The sequence below is a fragment of the Suncus etruscus genome, chromosome 1 (assembly GCF_024139225.1).
Source record: "Suncus etruscus isolate mSunEtr1 chromosome 1, mSunEtr1.pri.cur, whole genome shotgun sequence".
Lineage (NCBI taxonomy): Eukaryota > Metazoa > Chordata > Mammalia > Eulipotyphla > Soricidae > Suncus > Suncus etruscus.
This window is the reverse complement of record NC_064848.1, coordinates 248,620-269,648: the sequence shown is the minus strand read 5'-3', so window position 1 is coordinate 269,648 and position 21,029 is coordinate 248,620. Positions and strand designations below refer to the sequence as shown.

At 40.4% G+C, this 21,029-nt stretch overlaps 1 protein-coding gene across 1 annotated transcript in view; it reads right to left on the bottom strand.

Annotated features, from left to right (window-relative positions):
• Positions 1-2,227: 2,227 nt before the first annotated feature.
• Positions 2,228-21,029, bottom strand: part of LOC126015455 (aromatase) — a 33,066-nt gene continuing 14,264 nt past the window's right edge. The window contains exons 3-9 of the mRNA XM_049777984.1: positions 15,535-15,689; positions 13,464-13,640; positions 9,951-10,065; positions 5,542-5,656; positions 4,733-4,895; positions 3,697-3,938; positions 2,228-2,464 (exon numbers count right to left, since the gene is read on the bottom strand). Of these exons, the coding sequence (XP_049633941.1) occupies positions 2,228-2,464; positions 3,697-3,938; positions 4,733-4,895; positions 5,542-5,656; positions 9,951-10,065; positions 13,464-13,640; positions 15,535-15,689 (1,204 nt within the window). The remainder of the gene's footprint in view (positions 2,465-3,696; positions 3,939-4,732; positions 4,896-5,541; positions 5,657-9,950; positions 10,066-13,463; positions 13,641-15,534; positions 15,690-21,029) is intronic.

Sequence of the window (21,029 nt, the reverse complement as noted above, 5' to 3'; positions counted from 1 at the left end):
CAGAGACTCCTCATTAGAACAACAGATATTCCCATCACTCATAATATTGCCAGGAAGTTTGAAACTATCAGGAGGTGAAAAGTAGAGACCAATGCATCATTTGTTTTCTTATGTATTCCAACTACCTTAGCTAGGGATTGTCTTAGCTCTAGGGATTGTCTATACTAGAGGTTCCCAAACTACTCTCCCCTTTACAGAAGCAATATAACTCAGTGCCCACCCTGTGCCCACCCTGCCCCCACCACCCCAAGGAAGAAAAGAAATCTATCTTCTTTAAGTGAACAAATAGAAAGCTCCACCCCAATTGCACCTATGGCTACCACTACCCCACCACTCCAGGGAGGGATGGCATCATGCAATACAATCAAAGAAGAGTGAAAAGTTGAACAATTATCTAGACAATTTGACTTTAGAAAAATTTGCTTGGATCATTTAAAGCCAACTTTTTTTTCAAAGCCAACTTTTAAATTATATTTGTGTTTCCATCTTTTCCCCTCTTACCCATTCTTCACCCCAGTTTTCACACCCCAAGAATATTTTTAATCTGCATTATATCAGCCTTCTGACTTCATTTTTGACTATGGACACACGTCTATGCAGATATAGTTAAGATATGTATGTATATATATACACACTTATAAAATACAGGAGCTGTTCCAAGGAAATTGGACAAGTAAAGTGTACAGGTCCAAAGTCTCTTTTGCTCTACTATGCAGTTCCCACCAGGGATAGAATAAACTCATTGTTAATTACCACCAAGTAAGCTTGGTTACAGTAAATCTAGAATATGGGCTTTGCTTTCTGGATCTGAATCATTTGAATGATTGTCTACTCTTGACTAAAGATCTTTCAGTAAGACTTCTGAACAGGTCATAGAGATGATTCAAATAGTTCCCATATATTTATTTCTTGACTAATTCACATCCTTGAATTCTTTAAATACTTGCCTCATCTTGCCTTTGACCCTGGAGCCAGCTGAGAGTATCTGTCAGCAAGAGTGTTGGATCAGGATGGATGCTGAAAGCAATGAGGACTGGGGCTGGGTTACCAAAGACAAGAGCTCCTCCAGTTAGGAAGCTTAATTTTCATTTCATTTTCTGTGGTTGGTTTAATGGCACACACTTACACATTGTTTAGATTTTTACACTTTTATATCACATCCAGTACATACAGTTGGAAAACTGACTCAGCTATTTGGTTCCTTCTAGAGATCTCATTCCACCTTGTGCCTTTTATCCATAGTATCATCAAGGTATCTACTATATCTCAAGAATTTTAATGAACTGAGGTAGAATTAAACAAGATGGTGGGGGTTCTATCTGGACCACATTCTCAACTAATCTGTAGCCCTTGGCTTTTCAGGTCATAGAAAGAATGAAGAGGTAATACTGAGAGAGAGAGAGAGAGAGAGAGAGAGAGAGAGAGAGAGAGAGAGAGAGAGAGAGAGAGAGAGAGAGAGAGAGAGAGGAAAGAGAAGAGAAGAGATAGAAAGAGAGTAAAATGGAAGAAATGCTCTTTTTACATTGGATCCCATGGAGCTATAGAATTAGATATGAGTTAAAGGATTCCTTCTTCCCAAGATCACTGAAGCTATTGTATAAGAGATGTTATTTTTTCAAGTTATCTCTTGTTTGCCATGTCAATGGAGCTAAGCAAAAAAAGGAAAAATAACAAAAGGATCTTATTCCAATGTGAAATGCAATTTGTGATTTTACTCTCCCACCCCATGTAATATTGTATTGGGCTTTTAGTAAGTTTCCCCTATATTTATTATCTGAATCTACACCTACTGCAGTAGAAGTAAGTGGCTGAAGCTGGGGAATCAAGGAACCAGAAAAGGACAGACTTTAATTTCATTTTTCCATTGACAAATCACACTTGGATAAAGAATTAATTGAATAAAATTCCTGGTAAAAGTCAAGTGCTGAATTTGTAAGAATTTCCTCAAAGACTAACAGTGTGTCAGCACCAAACCACTAAAACACCAAAGTCCTATTGCCCAGATATCAGACTAGCCATTCTGACCTATTGATCCAGTGGATCAAGTTCAGTTGACCACTTGTATTTAGTGCACTGACAACCTAAAGAAGCATGCCCATTGAACCCCACTGTCCCCTGAGTGCTGCATTGAAGGTGATACTACCTGGCAAAGGTGGATGTTTCCTAATCAACTACTTATGAGAAATGCTGGAGAAGAGATGCAGACCAGCCTCCATTAGGATGTGAGTCATTTGTCTGTGTTTCTTGGGATAAAAATCATCTCCAGTAAATTGTCAGTCTCGTCAGGGTGCAAGGACAAGTCATTGTTTTTTTTCATGCTCTCCACGCACTTGCCTTGCAGTGTCTGCACACGGAATCGCTTCAACACAGTCACCAGAGTGACTTTCATCATCACCATGGCAATATACTTCCCGGCACAGCCACGGGGCCCAAATCCAAATGGCTGAAAATACCGGTAAGGAACCTATGAGAAAATAAAACAAAAACAAAACAATGATCAGACATTTAACTGGAGCAGCAAAGACTCACACCATGGGGCCTTTGCCCAAGTCACCCAGAAAACACAAACCCATTAGAACACTCTGATTTGGAACCTCAGCGCTATAGCTCATGCTCTTGCATGAATGGCCATTGCCATTGCTTAGTTAAGACTTTACTTCAGTGCATTTGTGTCACCTCTATTATCCATGGCCACACTCAAACAACCGTCCCCCAATTCTACTCTTGATGTGGAACATTCAGGCAGCACAGTGCATGTTATAGCTCTCTACTTCTTGACAGATTACCAAAGTGGTGGTGGGTTTTATGCCATGTAATAGAATCTAATACTAAGGGACCAGTTTGGGCAAAGATGTATAGTCTCAGCCAGTTCTTGCTAAGCAGCTAAGTATGCTTAATTATGCACAAAGTTAGCAGGAACCCCACCTATCTATTCTAGCCTATGTCTCTCCTGTCTATATTTGTATTTTTGCATTTAATAAATACATAAATAATAAATGCATTTGTATTTACTTGGGCCATAGTCAGTGCTCTAAATTTTTTTGTTTTGGAGTCACACCCAGCGTTGCTCAGGGGTTACTTCTGGCTCTGCACTCAGAAATCACCCTGGCAGCCTCAGAGGACCATACGGGATGTTGGAGGAATCCAACCACCATCTATCTCAGTTTGGTCGTGTGCAAGGCAAATGCCCAACTGCTGTGCTATCTCTCCAGCCCAGTGCTCTACATTTTTATTGACCAATTGTCAGATGGCAGTCTTTGCTTACATAGAATCAATAAACTACAGGACAAGATAAAGTGGAAGCTGTTCTAATCATGTATCCTGTGTAGAATGGAAACTAGTATGGTAGGGATAATTGGTGAATTGCCAACTTTTTTAATTTTGGGGTCTTATTTGATTTCTGTCTGAAGCAGTAATCTTTTCTTAGATGGTGCTAGATACTGAAAAAGCCTAACTTTGTTCAGTTAAATAAAATCTGTACCTATTGTGCACCAGGTAGCTACTTCCCAGGGCAGGAGAATTAGAATCCTTGATTTGAAGGCAAATGTGGTAGCCCTGCCTCTAGTCAAGGGCTGGAAACCTATGTGTGGTCAAAGGGAACATGTTTGTAGGCAAAAATGTACATAGTGCAAACACAACTCCAGAGAATCTTAATTTTCAAGAGTGGCACATTTGGTTTTTAGGAAAGGCTCTTACATTCTGTGCAAAGTTCTCAAGAGTAAATTCATTGGGCTTGGGGAAAAACTCGAGTCTATGCATTCTTCCAATATTCAAGATAATGTTAGTCCCCTTTTTCACTGGGTAGCCGTCAATGACATCATCTTGTAATGCTTTTCGCATGACTAAGTCTACCACAGGCTGGTAGCGCATGCTCTCATAAATAAAGCTTTCCACCACTTTTAGTTTCTGTATATCATCAATCCTTACATCTCTTTCACCTGTGGGAGCAGATTAAAAAGAATAAAGAAGGAAATGTTAGTTTGAATATGTAATGGGTACTAAAACTTATATAATTTTCATAGACGAGTTTACTCTTGGTTGAAAAGTGCATGCTTCTATAGTTCCAGTGCAAAACAATGACATACTGGTCAAGTATGATTAGTCTAAAGATTGTTTTATATCAAAATTTAGATCTGAAGCCAAGCATCCCAAGCATCTCCAAACTTGGGAGACTTCATAGAAAAGCCTAGATTTCTAAAAAAAAAAAAAAAAAAAAAAAAAAAGGATAAGAAACTGACATACTATAGAATAGAGCAAACAGTACTAGTGGTTCCCCAGGAGGGATGGGAATGAGGTGAATGAGGAGGATTGAAGAATGTCATTTTCCACTTTTGACATGTCTTTTTGGTAGTTTTATTTTTAATTTTTGGATCACCCTTTGGTGCTTCGGGTTTACTCCTGACTGTGTTCAGGGATCACTCTTGGTAGGTCTTGGGAGACCATCTGGTAGTGCTAGGGATCAACCTGGGATCAACCAAGTGGAAGGCAAATGTTCTACCTGCTATTGTTCTGGCCCATTGGGTTTGCTTTTCCCTAATGAATTTTTAAAACAAGATGCATTTTTAAGCCAGAAACTTTCAGCCTATTTGAAGTAGTGAATATGTTATGGAAAGGCTTGTTTTATTAGTCTAGTATATTATATATAGTGAAGACTATCGGGTATTAGATTCCTAAGACATCAGTTGATAGAGGAATTGTTTTCATAGCCCTAGTTTGTTTGGCTAAGTCTTACCAACCACGGTCTTGATTTCCTTCATTATTGCCTCTTCTACCTTTGTATGCTTTGTGATGAGGAACAGCATGAAGAACAGAGAGACAGACATGGTGTCTGGGGCTGCAATCAGCATTTCCAAGATGCACTGGTTCACATTCTCTCTTGTTAGCTCACCACGTTTCTGAACAGTCAGTCATGGGGGAGAAGTGGAAAAGTGTGTCAATTTTCTGTTTGTTTTGTTTTATGGGCCACACTCTGAGATGTTCAAGAGTTATCCTTGACTTTGCACTTAGGAATTACTCATAGCAGTAGTACTCAGGGCATCATATGGGATGCTGGGTATCAAACCCAGGTTGACTGAGTGTAAACAAGTGCCCTACTATATAATAATATTACTATATTACAATAGTAATATCTCCAGAGCAAGTGAGTCAATTTTTTAATAAGCAAACATTATCAAACAAAAAAAGAAGTCATAAAGCCTTAACTTTGTAACTGAGGATTAACGTTTTTCTTGCCAAATCATTAACTAAAAGCTTGAACAATACATTTTTTTCAATATAGTCAGGGTATTTGGATTCCCTTGTTTATCCAATTTTCTGTTAAGTGGACAGCACAATTTCCGAGTGGTCTGTGGTCAGTCTTACCAGGGTGTCTAATGTGTGGGATACATGAGACCACATATGGGGTGGACATTATATAAATATTAGAAAAAAGATGAAAAGGTATAAATATGCCATAATTTGTAGAGGGAACTTTCACATGCTGAAATGTAGTCATATATATTATGTTATAGGGGAATTATGAACCCAGTTCATGGTTAGTACCTCAGCAAAAATCAGTTCGGTGGCAAAATCTATGCTGTCTTCCAATTTCTCTGCTGTAGAAATCCTCTGTCTTTTTTCTTCTATCAAAATTTCTAGGGCATCTTTCAAATCCTTGCTGGAAAAATAAGAACTTAATCTATCAGTGTTCATTTAAAATATCTAGGAAATGATTAATATACAATTTAATTTTTTTTGCACAATTCAATTTTTTAAATGATGTTTTTTCTAAAATAATAAAAGCAAGAGAATTGATATTTATTCATAAATATCCTTAAATTACATATAAATTGTACTTCATGTTAAGAAACTGGAGTTAGCTGGGGCTGGAACGATAGTAAAATGGATAGGACAATTATTTGCATGTGACCACCCAGGTTTTAATCCCCAGGAGTGATTCCTGAGTATATTTAAGTCAGGAGGATGCCCTGATCACCAATGGGTATGCAGCCAGTCACACTCCACCCCCAAAAATCCAGACCGGAGTTAACTAAGATTTATAGGTACTGGTAGAATCATGGCTACGACCTCTTTAATGGTTAAAGTACACCGAGGCTGAAGAGATAGCCCTAGGTTTGAACTCTAGCATCACAAAGGAAATTGGGCAGCAGTGTTTTCACTTATCAAACAAATGAGTAACTTTAGTGGAATTTATTGGGACATATGCTATTTGCCACAGTAAGTCCATCTCTTACTTAGTTTCATCCAGATCACTCACTTCTTGACCGTAAACTCAACTACAGATACTCCTCGCTTAACGACCAAGTTTCGTTTCAAAGACTCAGTCGTTAAGCAAATTGGTCGTTGAGTTAGGAGCTGCATGTACTATAAACAGTAGTACAGTATATGCATAGTACTTGACAATACAGTATTCTGAATACGTAACATGACAAGAAAGATCAAGCTTTCTCTTGTTTTAATTTACATAGGTTTGTGATTTACATACAGTACTGCAATGTATTACAGAACATAAAGTTAGTAAAGTCGGTGCATTAAAGCACCAAAACCCACAGTACTGTACTGTAGAGTGTACAAGATGGAAAAGGGATATTTAAAATAAAATAAAATGGGGCTGATGAGGTGGCGCTAGAGGTAAGGTGTCTGCCTTGCAAGGCTAGCCAAGGAAGGACTGCAGTTTGATCCCCCGGTGTCCCAAGCCAGGGGCAATTTCTGAGCGCTTAGCCAGGAGTAACCCCTGAGCATCAAATGGGTGTGGCCCAAAATACCAAAAAATAAAATAAAATAAAATAATATAACGGTGAAGAGATGGTTGTAAGTGCAGGTGTCACTAAACAGGTAGGTCGTTAAGCAACGAGTATCTGTATTTTTATATTCTCACACGCTATAGTTTCTACCACATTGTCAGCACTGAGTAAGCATGTGTGGCATAACTGACTCTGTAAACGTGTATATGCATTTTAACAGCATAGCTAGAGAAAGGTCTGGTATAGAGGTCTCTTGCTCGGCATAACCTACTTTACATCTGAGCTTCGTATCTCTTTTTCAAGTGAAAATATCAGATTTGATGCCTGCTAGAGCCACATCATAAGATCTAAATTCTCTTGGTCCCATCTTTCCCTTTTCATGAATACATTTACATGAGTAGGTATTCACCCAATCTCAAGAAAACATTGTTCTCTTAACCAATTATGTACATTTTAATGCACAGTAGTCCTCCCAATTCTTCCCAAATAGTCACTGAGAGACGTTAGTGCCCTTTTGATGGGATGAAACAGGATTTTGTGATTACTCTAGCTTAGTTGGAATAGTGTGGGAAGATTCTTAAGATCTTTCCATTTGTCTCTGTAGAGAACTAAAGGAGTGTATTTAAACTTTGGGAGATATTCTTTAGACTAATACTTTAAATGAGGGGACATCTCCTCTGCCTTTGAGATGCCCACACATTCACAGGCCTCAGATACACACCCAAATCATCATGTTCATCCATCCATTCGCCCAGCACTGACTGATTGCAAGGGACTGTCAGGCACCTCTTATATTTAGGGTGCCATTTACAAAGCTTTTTCATGGCTTCTAATCTCTTCCATTGGTAAACTATGAGTGCTCTTAGCATTGCTACCTGAGCAATGGCCCCAGTGGTCCAAAAGGCGCTGAAATGTCTTGGTCTCTGAATTAATAGATAACACCTTGCTATATGACTAATATACATAACTAATATAATATATGACCAATATATCACAATTTAATTGAAACTAGGTTCTTTATATTGGAGTGTATCATGCTGAGTAGAGTTAGAAGGAGAGGGATAGCCAGAATGATGTCTCTCATATGAGGGAGATAAAGGGCCATAGTAAGTAAATAAGAAATGCCCAAAGCAATAAGACCTGAAAACTGGTCCTGAGCTGGTGTGTGTGGTTGAAGTGGGGAGATGGAAAGTACTAGGATTATGGAGGGAAGAGAAGTGGGCAGTTTAATGGAAATTGTGATATAGGAACATTGTACCTTACTAAAAGTATTTTATTTTATTTTTGATTTTTGGGCCATACCCAGTGACGCTCAGTGGTTACTCCTGACTCTGCGCTCAGAAATCGCTCCTGCCTTTGGGAACTATATGGGACGCTGGGGGATCAAACTGCAGTCCATACTAGGCTAGCGCCAGGAAGGAAGATGGCTTGCCACTTTGCATCACTGCTCCAGCCCCACTAAAAGTATTTTATTAGTCTGATAATAAAAGTAAATTAAAATAATTAAATTTATTTAATTTATATGTTTATATTTATATAAATTTTTATATTTATATTTATACAAATCATATTTATATTGCATTTTATATTTATATAATTTTTATTTTATTTTTATGTTTATTGATTGTATAATATTAATACTTGAATTATTGAATCATTAAATTAAAAGGTATTTTATTAGTACAAAAATAAATAATAAAAGTAGATTAAATAAAAGTTAATTAAGAGTAAATTAATTTACTATGTAATAATACTGTTTGTTTGGGGGGGGTGTAGTATATGAAAAAGTTTCCATAAGATTATTCTTGGAGTTGTTGTATATAAAAATATTTCCTGGGGCCAGTGGGGTGGCGCCTTGCCAGCGCTAGCCTAGGACGAACCGCAGTTCGATACCCCAGCATCCCATATGGTCCCCCAAGCCAGGAGCGACTTCTGAGTGCATAGCCAGAAGCATACCTGACAGTCATACCTGACTGTGCTCAGGGGTTACTCCTGGCTCTATACTCAGAAATCACTCCTGGCAGGCTCAGGGGACCATATGGGATACTATGATTCGAACCACCATCCTTTTGCATGCAAGGCAAATGCCCTACCTCCATGCTATCTCTCCGGGCCCTATAATAATAATGTTAAATAAAGTTAAAGAAATTAGGTCCATTATGACACCTTGAGTGTCACCGGGTGTGGCCCAAAAATCAAAAAAAAAATTTTTTTTCCTTAGGATGTGACTATTGCCCCACCTAGACCTTCCAGGTGGGGGCGCTGTGGAGTTGGCAATAAATAACTTGATGGACAGGGGAGAGAGATCCTTTTGCCAAAGCTGTTTGCAGGCTGAAAGAGGATTCTCTCGCTCTCTCTCTTTGCCCAATCTTTTACACCCTATCCTTCTTGTCTGTGTGGATTATTATTTGCTGTGGATAAATATTACCAAGGTCTCCCCCCGAAAGGGGACAAGGGGATGGGAAGTAATTTCTCATTCTGGGGACTGTTCTTGGATTCACAAATACCCAACAAAGGATTTAACAGCAATACATTACAGGGGGGTTTGGGTTTTGAGTCATACCTGACTGTGCTCAGGGGTTACTCCTGGCTCTATACTCAGAAATCACTCCTGGCAGGCTCAGGGGACCATATGGGATACTACGATTCGAACCACCATCCTTTTGCATGCAAGGCAAATGCCCTATCTCCATGCTATCTCTCCGGTCCCTATAATAATAATGTTAAATAAAGTTAAAGAAATTAGGTCCATTATGACAGAAGTATGTTCATTTTGAAAACAGTCCTTTGAGACAGCTGTTGTTGCTTCCTAAAGTTGAACCAAAAAGTTCCTAAAGTTTAAAATTTATTCAGAGGCAGCACTAGTGCAAAACAATTTTGTTTCCAAATTTGTGGAGGCCAAGAGCATTGTGATAGATGAGAAGCTGACCTAATCCTTCCCTTCAGCTCACACACAGGCTAGGTCCTGGCTCTGGTGACACATTCTCAGAAAGCATGCCCTGCTCGCTAGGATTTTGGACCAACAAAAGCTTTCTGGCCACAGGTAGCCCCATGCTGTCAGAAATGTTTCCACAGCAGCTCTATCCACCATTCCTCTGGGTCTGGAGAGCAGAACATTTTGTGAAAGAGGCCAAGAATAGAGATGCCACGATAAAACAAATACAAATTCAATCTCGCTGATAAATTTCCCAAGTGTGTGTTACTTACACAGACTTCTCATACTTCCTGTACAGCCAAGAAATCTTAAAGAAGATGTCTGGTTTGATAAGGAGTGCTTGCCAAGCATCGAAATAGCCCTGGATTTTAACCACGAAGGCACTTTCTGGAGAAACAAACAGAGCAACTAAGCAAATATGAGAGTCCAAGAAAGGTCACATAGAGCAGACAACATCCCCTCTTAGATGTGCTTGGGCACTTTTCTGGCCACAGGGGGAATTTGCACCCACACACACCCATAAACAAGTCAAGCACTTTTAAAATTCTACTTGGCATCTGAATCTATAAGTTAAAGTCATAGGGCCACTCATTTCTGTTGGACACTCAGTGTTCAACAAGGATGACCAGTTTGGACCACACACCTAATAAAGAGTTTTTCTTTGTCTTCACAACACAGTGTGTTTAGTTCCTATGTTCCTTCCTGGCATTTGCTGTACAGCTTTTGCCCTTGTTTATATCTAGCATGTGCAGAGTGTGACATTCATCTGAGTATTACTGTCTTATCCTCCTGTATTGTCAGCCCTTAATGAACGTGCACTAATGAAGCAGGATACTAGGGATAAGAGAGCCTCTGCTTATTTATTTTCCCATTTATATACACTTATATTCTACTGCTAAATACCAGTCACATGGTATTTTGAAAGGGAGGCTTTGATTTTCTAGTCTTGCAAGGTGAGTGATAGTGACAGAAGTGCAGAATCTTGTCCAGCGTCATAGTCAGGATTGGCATGTGGGAACTAAGTCTGGAGCCCAGCTCTCTCTAAGCATGGGGCCATGCCCTTTCCTCTTAGTTTCTTTTAGTCCCCTACACAAGTAGAAAGTTTAAGAGACCCAGTTAAAAAGACCCAGTAAAAAAGAAGTGAAATATAAGCATGGCTCTGAGTTATCCACATTTTTTGTAAAACAAACAAACAAAATATTTAAGCACCATAATTACAAGCATGATTGTAGTTGGGTTTCAGTCATAAAAAGAACACCCCCTTCACCAGTGCAACCTTCTCACCACTTGTGATCCTCACCCTCCTCTCCCACCCCTGCCTGTATCCGAGACAGGCATTCTACTTCTCTCACTCATTAACATTGCCATGCTAGTTGTTAGTGTAGTTATTTCCCTAACAGCATTCACCACTCTTTGTGGTGAGCTCATATTGTAGAACTGAGTCCACCTGTTAACAAGCACACTAACAATTCTCTTTCAGGGGTCTCAAACTTGCGGTCCTCAGGCCGCAAACAGCCCTCCGTACAACATTTTGTGGCCCTGCCCTAGAGGAATCTTTTTTTGTTTTGTTTTGTTTTAGTTGTTTGGGTCACACCCACAATGTTCAAGGCTTACTACTGACTTTGCACTAAGGATTACCCCGACTTTGCCTCCTGCGGCCCCCAGGTAAATTGAGTTTGAGACTCCTCTTTACATGATTGTTCCTAAAAATAAAGCTAGTTAGAAAGTAAGTAACTGGTCTGCTATGTACAGATGCGGTATGTATTGAATCCAACCAGTGGCTGGGATTTTTTTTCTTATCAGTATTATAACAAAAAAGATGCTGAACAAAATAGTTCACTAAGAACCTGATGTATAAGGTCACCCCTGCTTTTTTGGCCTGGTATCATTTTGCTTTGACCTGGGACCTATATACATACAATTTTTGTACTTCCAGAGAGTATTTTTGTTTAATGACAGGAAGTCAAAATTTGTCTGGAATGTGGAACACATGTTTAGCATATTTGAAGCCTTCAATTTGACCCTTAGCACTTTCTTGCTCACCCCAACACAGCCACCATTCAGGAGAGCAGTGCCATTTTGGTCTGATGAAAGATTTCCTAGGAATGAGCATTAAAAAAATGAGTTTTTTTAATCTAATGGGAGGAAATAGTACTTGAGGAGAAACCCCAGTCATAGAGTAGGCAATGAACAGAGACTTCACAGATCCTGTCTGAAAGAGGATCAGGCAAGAAGGTGTAACTAAAATTCCTCAGTCAATAAAGTAGATAGTAGAGAGCAGGAGTCATGAGACATGGGGAGCTAGAGAAAGAAGAGCGAGAGCCTCTTGTTCTGGTGAGAGCAGGGGGAATGGCACAGTTAAGACTTATCCTTGTCGGGGATCAGGGATGATCTTCCTTTTGTATGTAGCTTGTGGTCTCACTTCACTGGGGTTTGTGTTCACTGTCCCTAGGCAGAAGCCTTCTTTCCTCCTAAAAGCCCTCTTCCACCCATTCCCCTCAGTCTCCATCCCTTGGCCCTGCTTTGTTTCCTCTTCAAGACACTCACTGTCCTCTCAGAGTGACTTAACTTGTTACTCTCTCTAGTCCCCTGAACACAAACTCCTTGAAGCCAAGAACTTTATCTGTCTGTTCACTGCTCTATTCCCAGAACCTAGAAAAGTGGACATGTAGAAAATGAAACAAACCACTATTTGTTTAACTAGTACAAAACCATAAGTGCTAGTACAGTATATAAATGATTTCAGGAGAAATTATATGAAACTGAATGTCTTGTCAGTAGCAAGAGTTTATCCAGGTCACAAATGTCACTTGGATGCCAGCAGAGCTGCATGGATTTTTCATAATGCTCAATTCTGCAGTACAATGAAGAGAGTAACATTTTGTTTTGTTTTGTTTTGTTTTGGGAAGTCACAACCGGTCGTGCTCAGGGTTTACTCCTTGCTTTGAGCTCAGAAATCGCTCCTGGCAGGCTTGGGAATTATATGGGATGCTGGGATTTGAATCACCATCTGTCCTGGGTCTACTGCGTGCAAGGCAAACACACTACCGCTGTGCTCTCTCTCCAGTCCCAAAAGTAAGATTTTTGAGCTAGATCTTGACAGCATTGTTATAAATGCTAAGTGGCATGCAAATGCTATTTGTGAAAATAACTTTATATACTGCCTGACACATATTAGATACTAAATTAATGAATAATATTGTTTCCAGTAGCTGTACCTATCATTTAATTGCATAGAATTAAAGTCTTTATAATGTATATTTACATAAGTATATTTGTGTGTTTGTGTATTTGTGTGTATTGCATATAAATTGTAGAGATCAGGGTCAAAAGTATGGTTTGAAATAGTAAATATTCCAGCTTGGCTTTGATTGATCTGATTGCATTTGTTCATTTTCAACCATGAGTAGAATCCTATTTCCTGGGATCAGCGAGGAAAGAGAAAAGAAACAGAAGAAAGTCCCGCTTTGTGAAAATTTTATCTTAAAAGTGAAAAAAAAAAAAAAACAAAAAACAAAACACCAGGAAACAAATTACTTAGGAATGCTTGAAGAGAAGTTATATAGTTGCTGTGGGCAGGGACCTGGGAAATGGTGAAAGAGCCAGATTGTTTGTGTAAAGGCCCAAAGATCAAAGAGCGTCGGAGAATTCCACCCAAGTGGCCAGATGTGGCCCTTAAGGTGCAATTGGCAGGGGTGGGAGGTTCAGAGCAGTGTCCAGACAAACCCTGGAATCCATTTTCTTCCCTTGTTCGAGGAAGACCCAAAGAATGAAAATGCTGTTACCGTCCATGGGGATCCCCAGGAATAGCACGTTGGAGGTGTCCAGCATGGTGCGCCGCATGAGTGACAGCACGTCCACGTGGCCCAACTCGTTGGTGACCTCCTCCAGCCTGTCGAGGTGTGCCCGGAGGGAGTCTGAGCAGACGGTCACCATGCGCACCAGGCCTGGTCCCGACAGCGCTGAGGTTGCACACACCAGGGAGAGAGAAGGAGCAAGCTGACTGGTGATCCCAGCTGGACTGGCCAGACCTTCCTATTCTAGCTCATTCTTTGCTGCATTATCCTAATTTTTCTGCATATGCCATCTCACCTCAATGAAGCTTATGAATCTTATAACTGACAAATTATTTTTCGTCTCTCCAAGGTTCTGAGTTAGGTCAGGTTAAGGTGAGACAGGTGTTGCTGCCTAACTAGTCTCAAATGGAACCTTGACTCTTCCTGGTGTAAAGTTTCAAGTGTAAAATGCCAGTCTTGTGAGTCTCTCTAAATTGCAGGCTCTCCTTAAACAACATAAATTTGTTCGCTTTGGAGCCATGCCCAGAGGTTCTATTGACTTACTCCCGACTGTATTTAGGGATCACTCCTGGTAGTGCAGAGGGACCATATACTGAGACAGGGATCAAACCTGTTGGCCATATACAAAATAAATGCCCTCTCCACTGTCCTATCTCTGGCCACTAAGTTATTTTTATTTACTGAGTATTCTTTCCTTCTAGACTGAGAGCTTAGTCCTTCAGACCCATCATAGCTGCTGGCCCTCAGCAAATTTGTCTGCTAGAGGAATGGATGGATGGGTGGATGGATGGATGGAAATAGGAGAGGGAATTGGCTCTTATCTGGCCCTTTCCATTTCCCCACCAGCAACTACTAGGTCCTGATGATAGGTTTTCTAATAGGAAAACCAATGAGGTTAAATGCTAATAGCATTTAACCCATAACATCCTCCCTCTCTCTTTGCTCGCTCGCTTTCTCTCTCTCAAGATTTCTTTGAGCATAATGTTGATTTCCTCTTCTATCATTTGTTTTTTGGGGGTCACAAAAAGTGCTCAGGGGACTATAGGTGGTACCTGAATAGAACTAGGTTAGTATGATGCAATACAATGCAGATGTCTTCACCCCTATACCTTTATTATTATTCAAACTTGCTGGTAAAGCCAGTGTCCTAGAAATGCAAGGGAACCATTTGGAACCCTTTGAAAATAAGAAAGGAGGACCTAGTGAGTGATAGCAGAAATCTTAAAGTTTTACCTATATATAAAAATAATGGCCAGGGAGATGCCTTAAGGAGGATTGGAGCACATGTCTGTGGGTTTGAATTTGGGCACCACAAGAGTCACGAGAACAGAACAGAGCATGGCTCTGAGGTCTAAAGCCAAAATAACAGCAACAACAATAATAAAAGCAAAGGAACTGGCCTGGTTGCACATTCTCTGACTGTAGGAAAGATTCAGTCAGAATTAAGGACCAGGATCCATAGAATTCCTTAGGACCCACCAGGAGTGATCCCTAAACACAGAGCCAGGAGTAAGTCTTGAGCACTGCCAGATGTGACCAAAAAAATTGTCCATTCCTCAGCTGTTGCTCCCTGGAAAATCATTTGCCAGTGTTGAAACTTTGGAACTCAGGTCAGTGACTCGTTTTTCCCACTACCCTGCTGCCTCGATCTTCTATCTAGTCTATCCAATGAGGGTGATCCAAGGATTTATTTACCATATGGGGTTGCTGTAGGGTTAAACTTACAGGGGTAAGTGTTTACAGGGCCAGAGAAATAGTGTAGGGATTAAGACACTTGCCTTGCACACAATCAACCCTGGTTCAATCTCCAGAATCGCCTATGGTTCCCTCAACCCTGACAATGGTGATCCACAAGCACAGAACCAGGAATAAGCCCTGAGAAGCACTGGCCCCAATAAATAAATAAAATAACAGCATAAAATATCAGGTGCTTAGAACAGTTCCTATTGGATGATGGGTGTAGAATAAGTGTTCGCTCATTATTTGACAGTGATGAAGCTCAATATTGAAGAAATGACTTTCTGGCCTAGGGAGTGGAAGGAGTTGGGCTCTGGCTCACCTTTGTTGAAGTAAGGCCGCACAACTTTCCATAGGGCTGTGTTGTTATTGAAGATGAGGCCATTCTCGTGCATGCCAATGCACTGCAGCCCCAGTTTGCTGCCGAAGCGACAGCTGTAGTGACTGTTCTTCATAACATGGAACATCCCAGAGGATCTGGCAAGAAAGAAGGCCACTGTGGTCATTTTAAAGATGCATGCCATTTATCTGGTATGTGTGTGGAGGGAACCCCACCATGATTGTTGGGACTAGCAAATTGCCCTTGAGACTCCTGTGTGTGGGTCTCAGTGCAGTACGTGCCTTCTCAGATGCAGAATAAGCCCGTCTGTGGCACCAGTTCCTTCTGCAGAAACCCTTGTGTTAGAGGTATGGTGAGCATTGTCATCAACCCTCTGAACTCCTATTCCATGGAACCTCCACCTCCCTGTGCCAGCAGAGTGTATTATGGGGTCATTACCCAGATTTTACTAAGGGCCAAGGGAACTGAATCCTCAGATTCTAATGCCTTTGTGTCACAGGATTTGTTATGTGGACACAGATAAATTTAACTTTCCCTTAGTAAACAGGTAAGTTATGTCACACCTTTTCTTTTTACTTTTTTTGTTTTATTGCAGTAAATTTTTTCATATCAATATCCATTTTTATAAATCATTATTTTTAATGAAGCAGGATTTGAGGACTGCAAAGAGGGAGCAGGTTGTTAGAAAAGATTGTTGTGTATGTAAACATTTTTATGGGATTATTATGTTACTGACCCTACCCTGAGAGTGATTGTGCCCTACCCTAGGGTGTGACCTGGCATTCTGCTCCCACCCTAGGGTGGTACCTGATTCTGCTCCCACCATTGGGTGATACCTGATTCTGGGGCATAAAAGAAAGAGTCTGTGGAAGGTGGGGGGCTTTTTTCCTGGGGCCTATTCTTAGGCCTTTTGGCTTTGGCTTCTTCACAGAATAAAGAGCTGTTTTCTTCGGAAGCCTGACTGCCTGTTGGCTTTTTTCCCCGCTGCATTCACTTCAGAACCGCCAGCTGAACAGGGTAACAGACTCGTGGTTCGAGCTGGAGGAGAAAGGCCTCATCCTCCATCCCTCCTTCAGTCAACCTCATCAGGGGCTGATTTGCAACAGCAAAGAAGCAGAGGTTTTCTGTGGGACATCTGTGTCACAGACAAAGGCAAGGAAAACTGCTTTTTGTTTATTTTAGCCAGGTTCACAGGGCAGGGGCTAAGATTCATGTAGAATTTATCCATGGTATGTTCTGCTGGGAATCTGTCATAACAATATCTAGCATAGTATAACTCTAAAGCTTGAGAATAAGCTGTTCCCATCTGTGAGGAACATGAAAAATAAAACAACAAACCTATAAAAAAAAAAACTCCCTTTGAGCTTTTTCTAGTTGAGGATTAGAAATGATTCCATGTCTCCAGGGTTTGTGTAGAGTTCAATAGAAAAATGATAAAGTTAGAAAGGCACTAAACATTTAAGCAAGGAGTAGAAAGAAAATACCCATTATTGCAAAGAATCAATATCTTTATAAATCTCTCATTGATACCTTCTTGATGGTATTTAATAGATAAGGATAGAAATTAGTTCCATGGTACTCAAATGTGCAAATTCAAGATATGTAGAATGTTGCTGGGTTATTCTTCATTTTGCATCAGGTGATTTCTTATTTAGGCATGCTTTCATGTATTTATGGCAACTTTGGTTTGTTGGAATGGATTAGACAATTCCGCTCTGTACTCAGGAATTATTCCTGGCAGGCTTCGGGAACCATATGGGAGGCACCATGCAAGGCAAATGTCTATCTGTCATACTATTTCTCTGGCCTCTGGATTAAACATTCAACCAAACTGTGTTAGATCCTCACAGTTATGCCAGATTTCAGACTCCATTGTAAAAGCAACCCACTGAAGTTTACTTCAGTAAAATTAAAACCCAAGAATAGAAAGCAAGTTTTATTCATTAAATAAGTTATATACTGTTGATATTTTAGTTCAGAAAAATATATTTTCCTCTTAAAGCAAGAAACTGTAAAGTCAAAATTCTCTTAATGTTGGTTACTGGTCATCAAGTGATATCTAGTTCTGGACAGATTTTCCTCTTCCTAGCAAGGGTAAGATTTAAGACTGTCTTTCCTTTCTACAAAGAGCACTTCCTCATTACTGTGGAATCCACAGCTCCCTGCAGGGACTATTTTCCACAGTGTGCAGAACAAGTGGGCTTCAGGTACAGCTTGATGACTGCCTCATGGACCGGATGTCCGTGTTATGTAGGTGCTCATTGTAGTCCTCATCCATGCTAAGAAATCCCTAGGTGGATGAGGTGCGTCAAGGAAGATTGCTCACTTAGCTACGTCACTTGCAACACTTCTTGCAAAGCTTTTCTTGGGTAGACTTATCCAAAAGAAGATAAGTAGATTTATCTACTCTGGATAAGTCCATCTTATCCTCTGAACATGTATCTCTCTTTTCCTCCATACTAATAAGTAAATTTCTTGAAATGAAACTATTTTGCCTTCACACATAGAAAAGCACAAAGTAAACACAATCTCATTTCTAAATTAGAGGGAAAGACCTTCGTACTCTCATGGACACACCAGGCAGTCACTTTCTGTGAGTCCTTCCTCCTGGAGTCTGCCTCAGAGGCAAGGCACAGAGGTCCTGGGTGCTGTGATCTCTCCCACCTTGGTGGCTGCTCAGACCACTAAAGCAGTGTATTCCCATACACCTCATCTGAACTCTCAAAACTCTTCAACCTTGTGTGTTCTTGTTTATCCAGTCTCTTTGTAGAGAGAATGAAATTATAGCTTAAACACAAAAGAAGATCTGATTGATGATATTATCCAAACTTTAGTGGACTTAATTTCTTTATTTTTCTTAACTTAAGAATCCTTTTTTAGGGCCCAGAGAGATAGCACAGCGGCGTTTGCCTTGCAAGCTGCTGATCCAGGACCAAGGGTGGTTGGTTCGAATCCCGGTGTCCCCTATGGTCCCCCGTGCCTGCCAGGAGCTATTTCTGAGCAGACAGCCAGGAGTAACCCCTGAGCACCGCCGGGTGTGACCCAAAAACCAAAATAAATAAATAAATAAATAAATCCTTTTTTAGTGAAGCAAGCTTAAAAGATGTGAGAAAAAAAAGGGGAAATGTATGTTCAAGAGAGAACACACTTCTGTAGAACAGAAATAGCAAGGCAAGGAAATAAGCAAGTGAGATGTGTTCAAGGGAGAACAGGTTTGTAGAGTAAACTGAGGATGTCTTCCCTTTTATTGTGCTACAGGTTGAGTTGTGCATGGCTCTTCGAGATCTGGCAGGCTCAGGAGAACAGATATGTTTCAGGGTGCCAGGAATAGAACCCTGTTGGCTGATTACAAGGCAAGTATCCTATGTGCTGTTCTATTTCTCTGGTCAATCAGTTTTTAAAATTCAAAGTCCAGGAAGAGAATCTTTTATTTTCCACATTCCCCCTTAGACACACACACACACACACACACACACACACACACACACACACACACACACACACACGCTTCTCAGAGGACAAAACAGAAGAGACAAATTGTTGCTTAATTATGAAGGGCCAAGAAGGCAAAAAAGAAAATGTTTAATAAATAGTTGTATAAATATGGATGAAGAATTTGGATGAATAAGGGAAGTTCAGATAAATACCAATAAATATTGCAAAACTATTATTTTTCATATTCATGACTAAAATCTAGATGCCTGAATAAAAAAATAAGAGGGCAAACAGCACTATTTTTTGTCCTAATTCTAAAGCTTGTATATAAGCTTTTATTATCTATATTTGCCTGATCATTTCTTCCAGAGAGATTACTAATCAGTTTATTTTTTAAGAACAAGAAATCCTAAACTTCAACTCAATTGAAATGTTCATTCACATTAAAATCACTGTGTCCTTTAGGGGGCATAAACATCCCAGTTATTTTTGAGTCTGAGACTGCAGCCACCAAACACACTGAGACATGTGATAGACCTCAGAAAAGTGCTTTAGAATGAAGTCATTCATCTGAAGTCCCTGGTTTTTACCTACCTAGAGTAATTTGGAAAAGTGAAGAAAAGGGTTGCTAAGAATTGTTGACCTAGTCCAGCTCTTTTGGCCTTCAGGCATAATAAATAACTTGCTCACGAGACCATTAGCTAGAAGAGATGTCACAGAGTTTGGGAAAGTGAGGGTAACTCATCCCTGTGGGGAAACCAAGTAGAATCCAAGCTTTGATTTTTTTTTTGTTTTTGTTTTTGTTTGTTTGTTTGTTTTTTTGGTTTTTGGGCCACACCTGGTGACTCTCAGGGGTTCTCCTGGCTATGTACTCAGGACTTGCTCCTGGCTTGGGGGACCATATGGGATGCCAGGGGATCAAACCAAGGTTCATCCTAGGTTAGGAACATGCAAGGACCACTTGCACTACCACTCTGGTCCTAAGAATCCTTAAGCTTTGAATCCCCATGTGATTTGTCTTATTTTTGCAGTCACACTTTCTAAACAACCAGATGTGTATGTCAAAATCATGTTCACTAAACCATACCCAAGTGTGAGTCACTGCTCGCACTTACCAGTGCTCACCATGTCAAACCCACCCAAGTCTTAACCTCTCCAAAGATGGCCCATTCAAAATAAAATAGTTGCCCGAAAGTAAGTACCAGGAGGTAAGGAAGACACAGATTATCTTGTCCAGTTCTACATGTTGAAGGCCTTACCCAGGCAGGACCAGGCTCAGTGGTGATGTATCCCAGAAATAGAGGACACTAATGGGGTCATTGGGACCAAATATTTAAAAGCACTAACCTTAGAGACCTGAGGCTTGTGCTCTGGTGTTTGCTCTATCCCTTCCCCTTCTTAGTTCAAAAACTGGATCTTTCCCTAACTCCTGTGGCCCAGCTTAGTATCTTGGAGGGGGGCACTGTCTCCTTGTCTCCTGTATGACACAATCATAGGGCCACCAAGAGAATATTTTTTATAAGGGAATGGTCACCCTGTATACAGAAGAACATTTGAGTTAGCAGTGATGAGAAATCTGTGGATATTCTTTGCTAAACATAAAATAGTAACAGTACAGGGAAAAAGCTCTTTAAGTCAAGCCATCCTGTAGGACCTGAGGAGACAGCTTGCTCAAATGTTCCTGCTCACTAGAACATTTTCTCCATAGAAAGTTGGTGCCGGGCCGGGAAGGTGGCACTAGAGGTAAGGTGTCTGCCTTGCAAGCGCTAGCCAAGGAACGGACCGAGGTTCGATCCCCGGCGTCCCATATGGTCCCCCCAAGCGAGGGGCGATTTCTGAGCACATAGCCAGGAGTAACCCTGAGCGTCAAACGGGTGTGGCCCAAAAACAAAAACAAAAACAAAAAAAAAAAAAAAGAAAGTTGGTGCCATTGGCCTTTAAAACTACTTATCTTTCTGTTCATCCCCCATCTCCCTCCGCCCACTCCTACTTTGTCCATTTGTTGATGAAATCCCAACTGGTTAAATCTATTGCTGAACTCA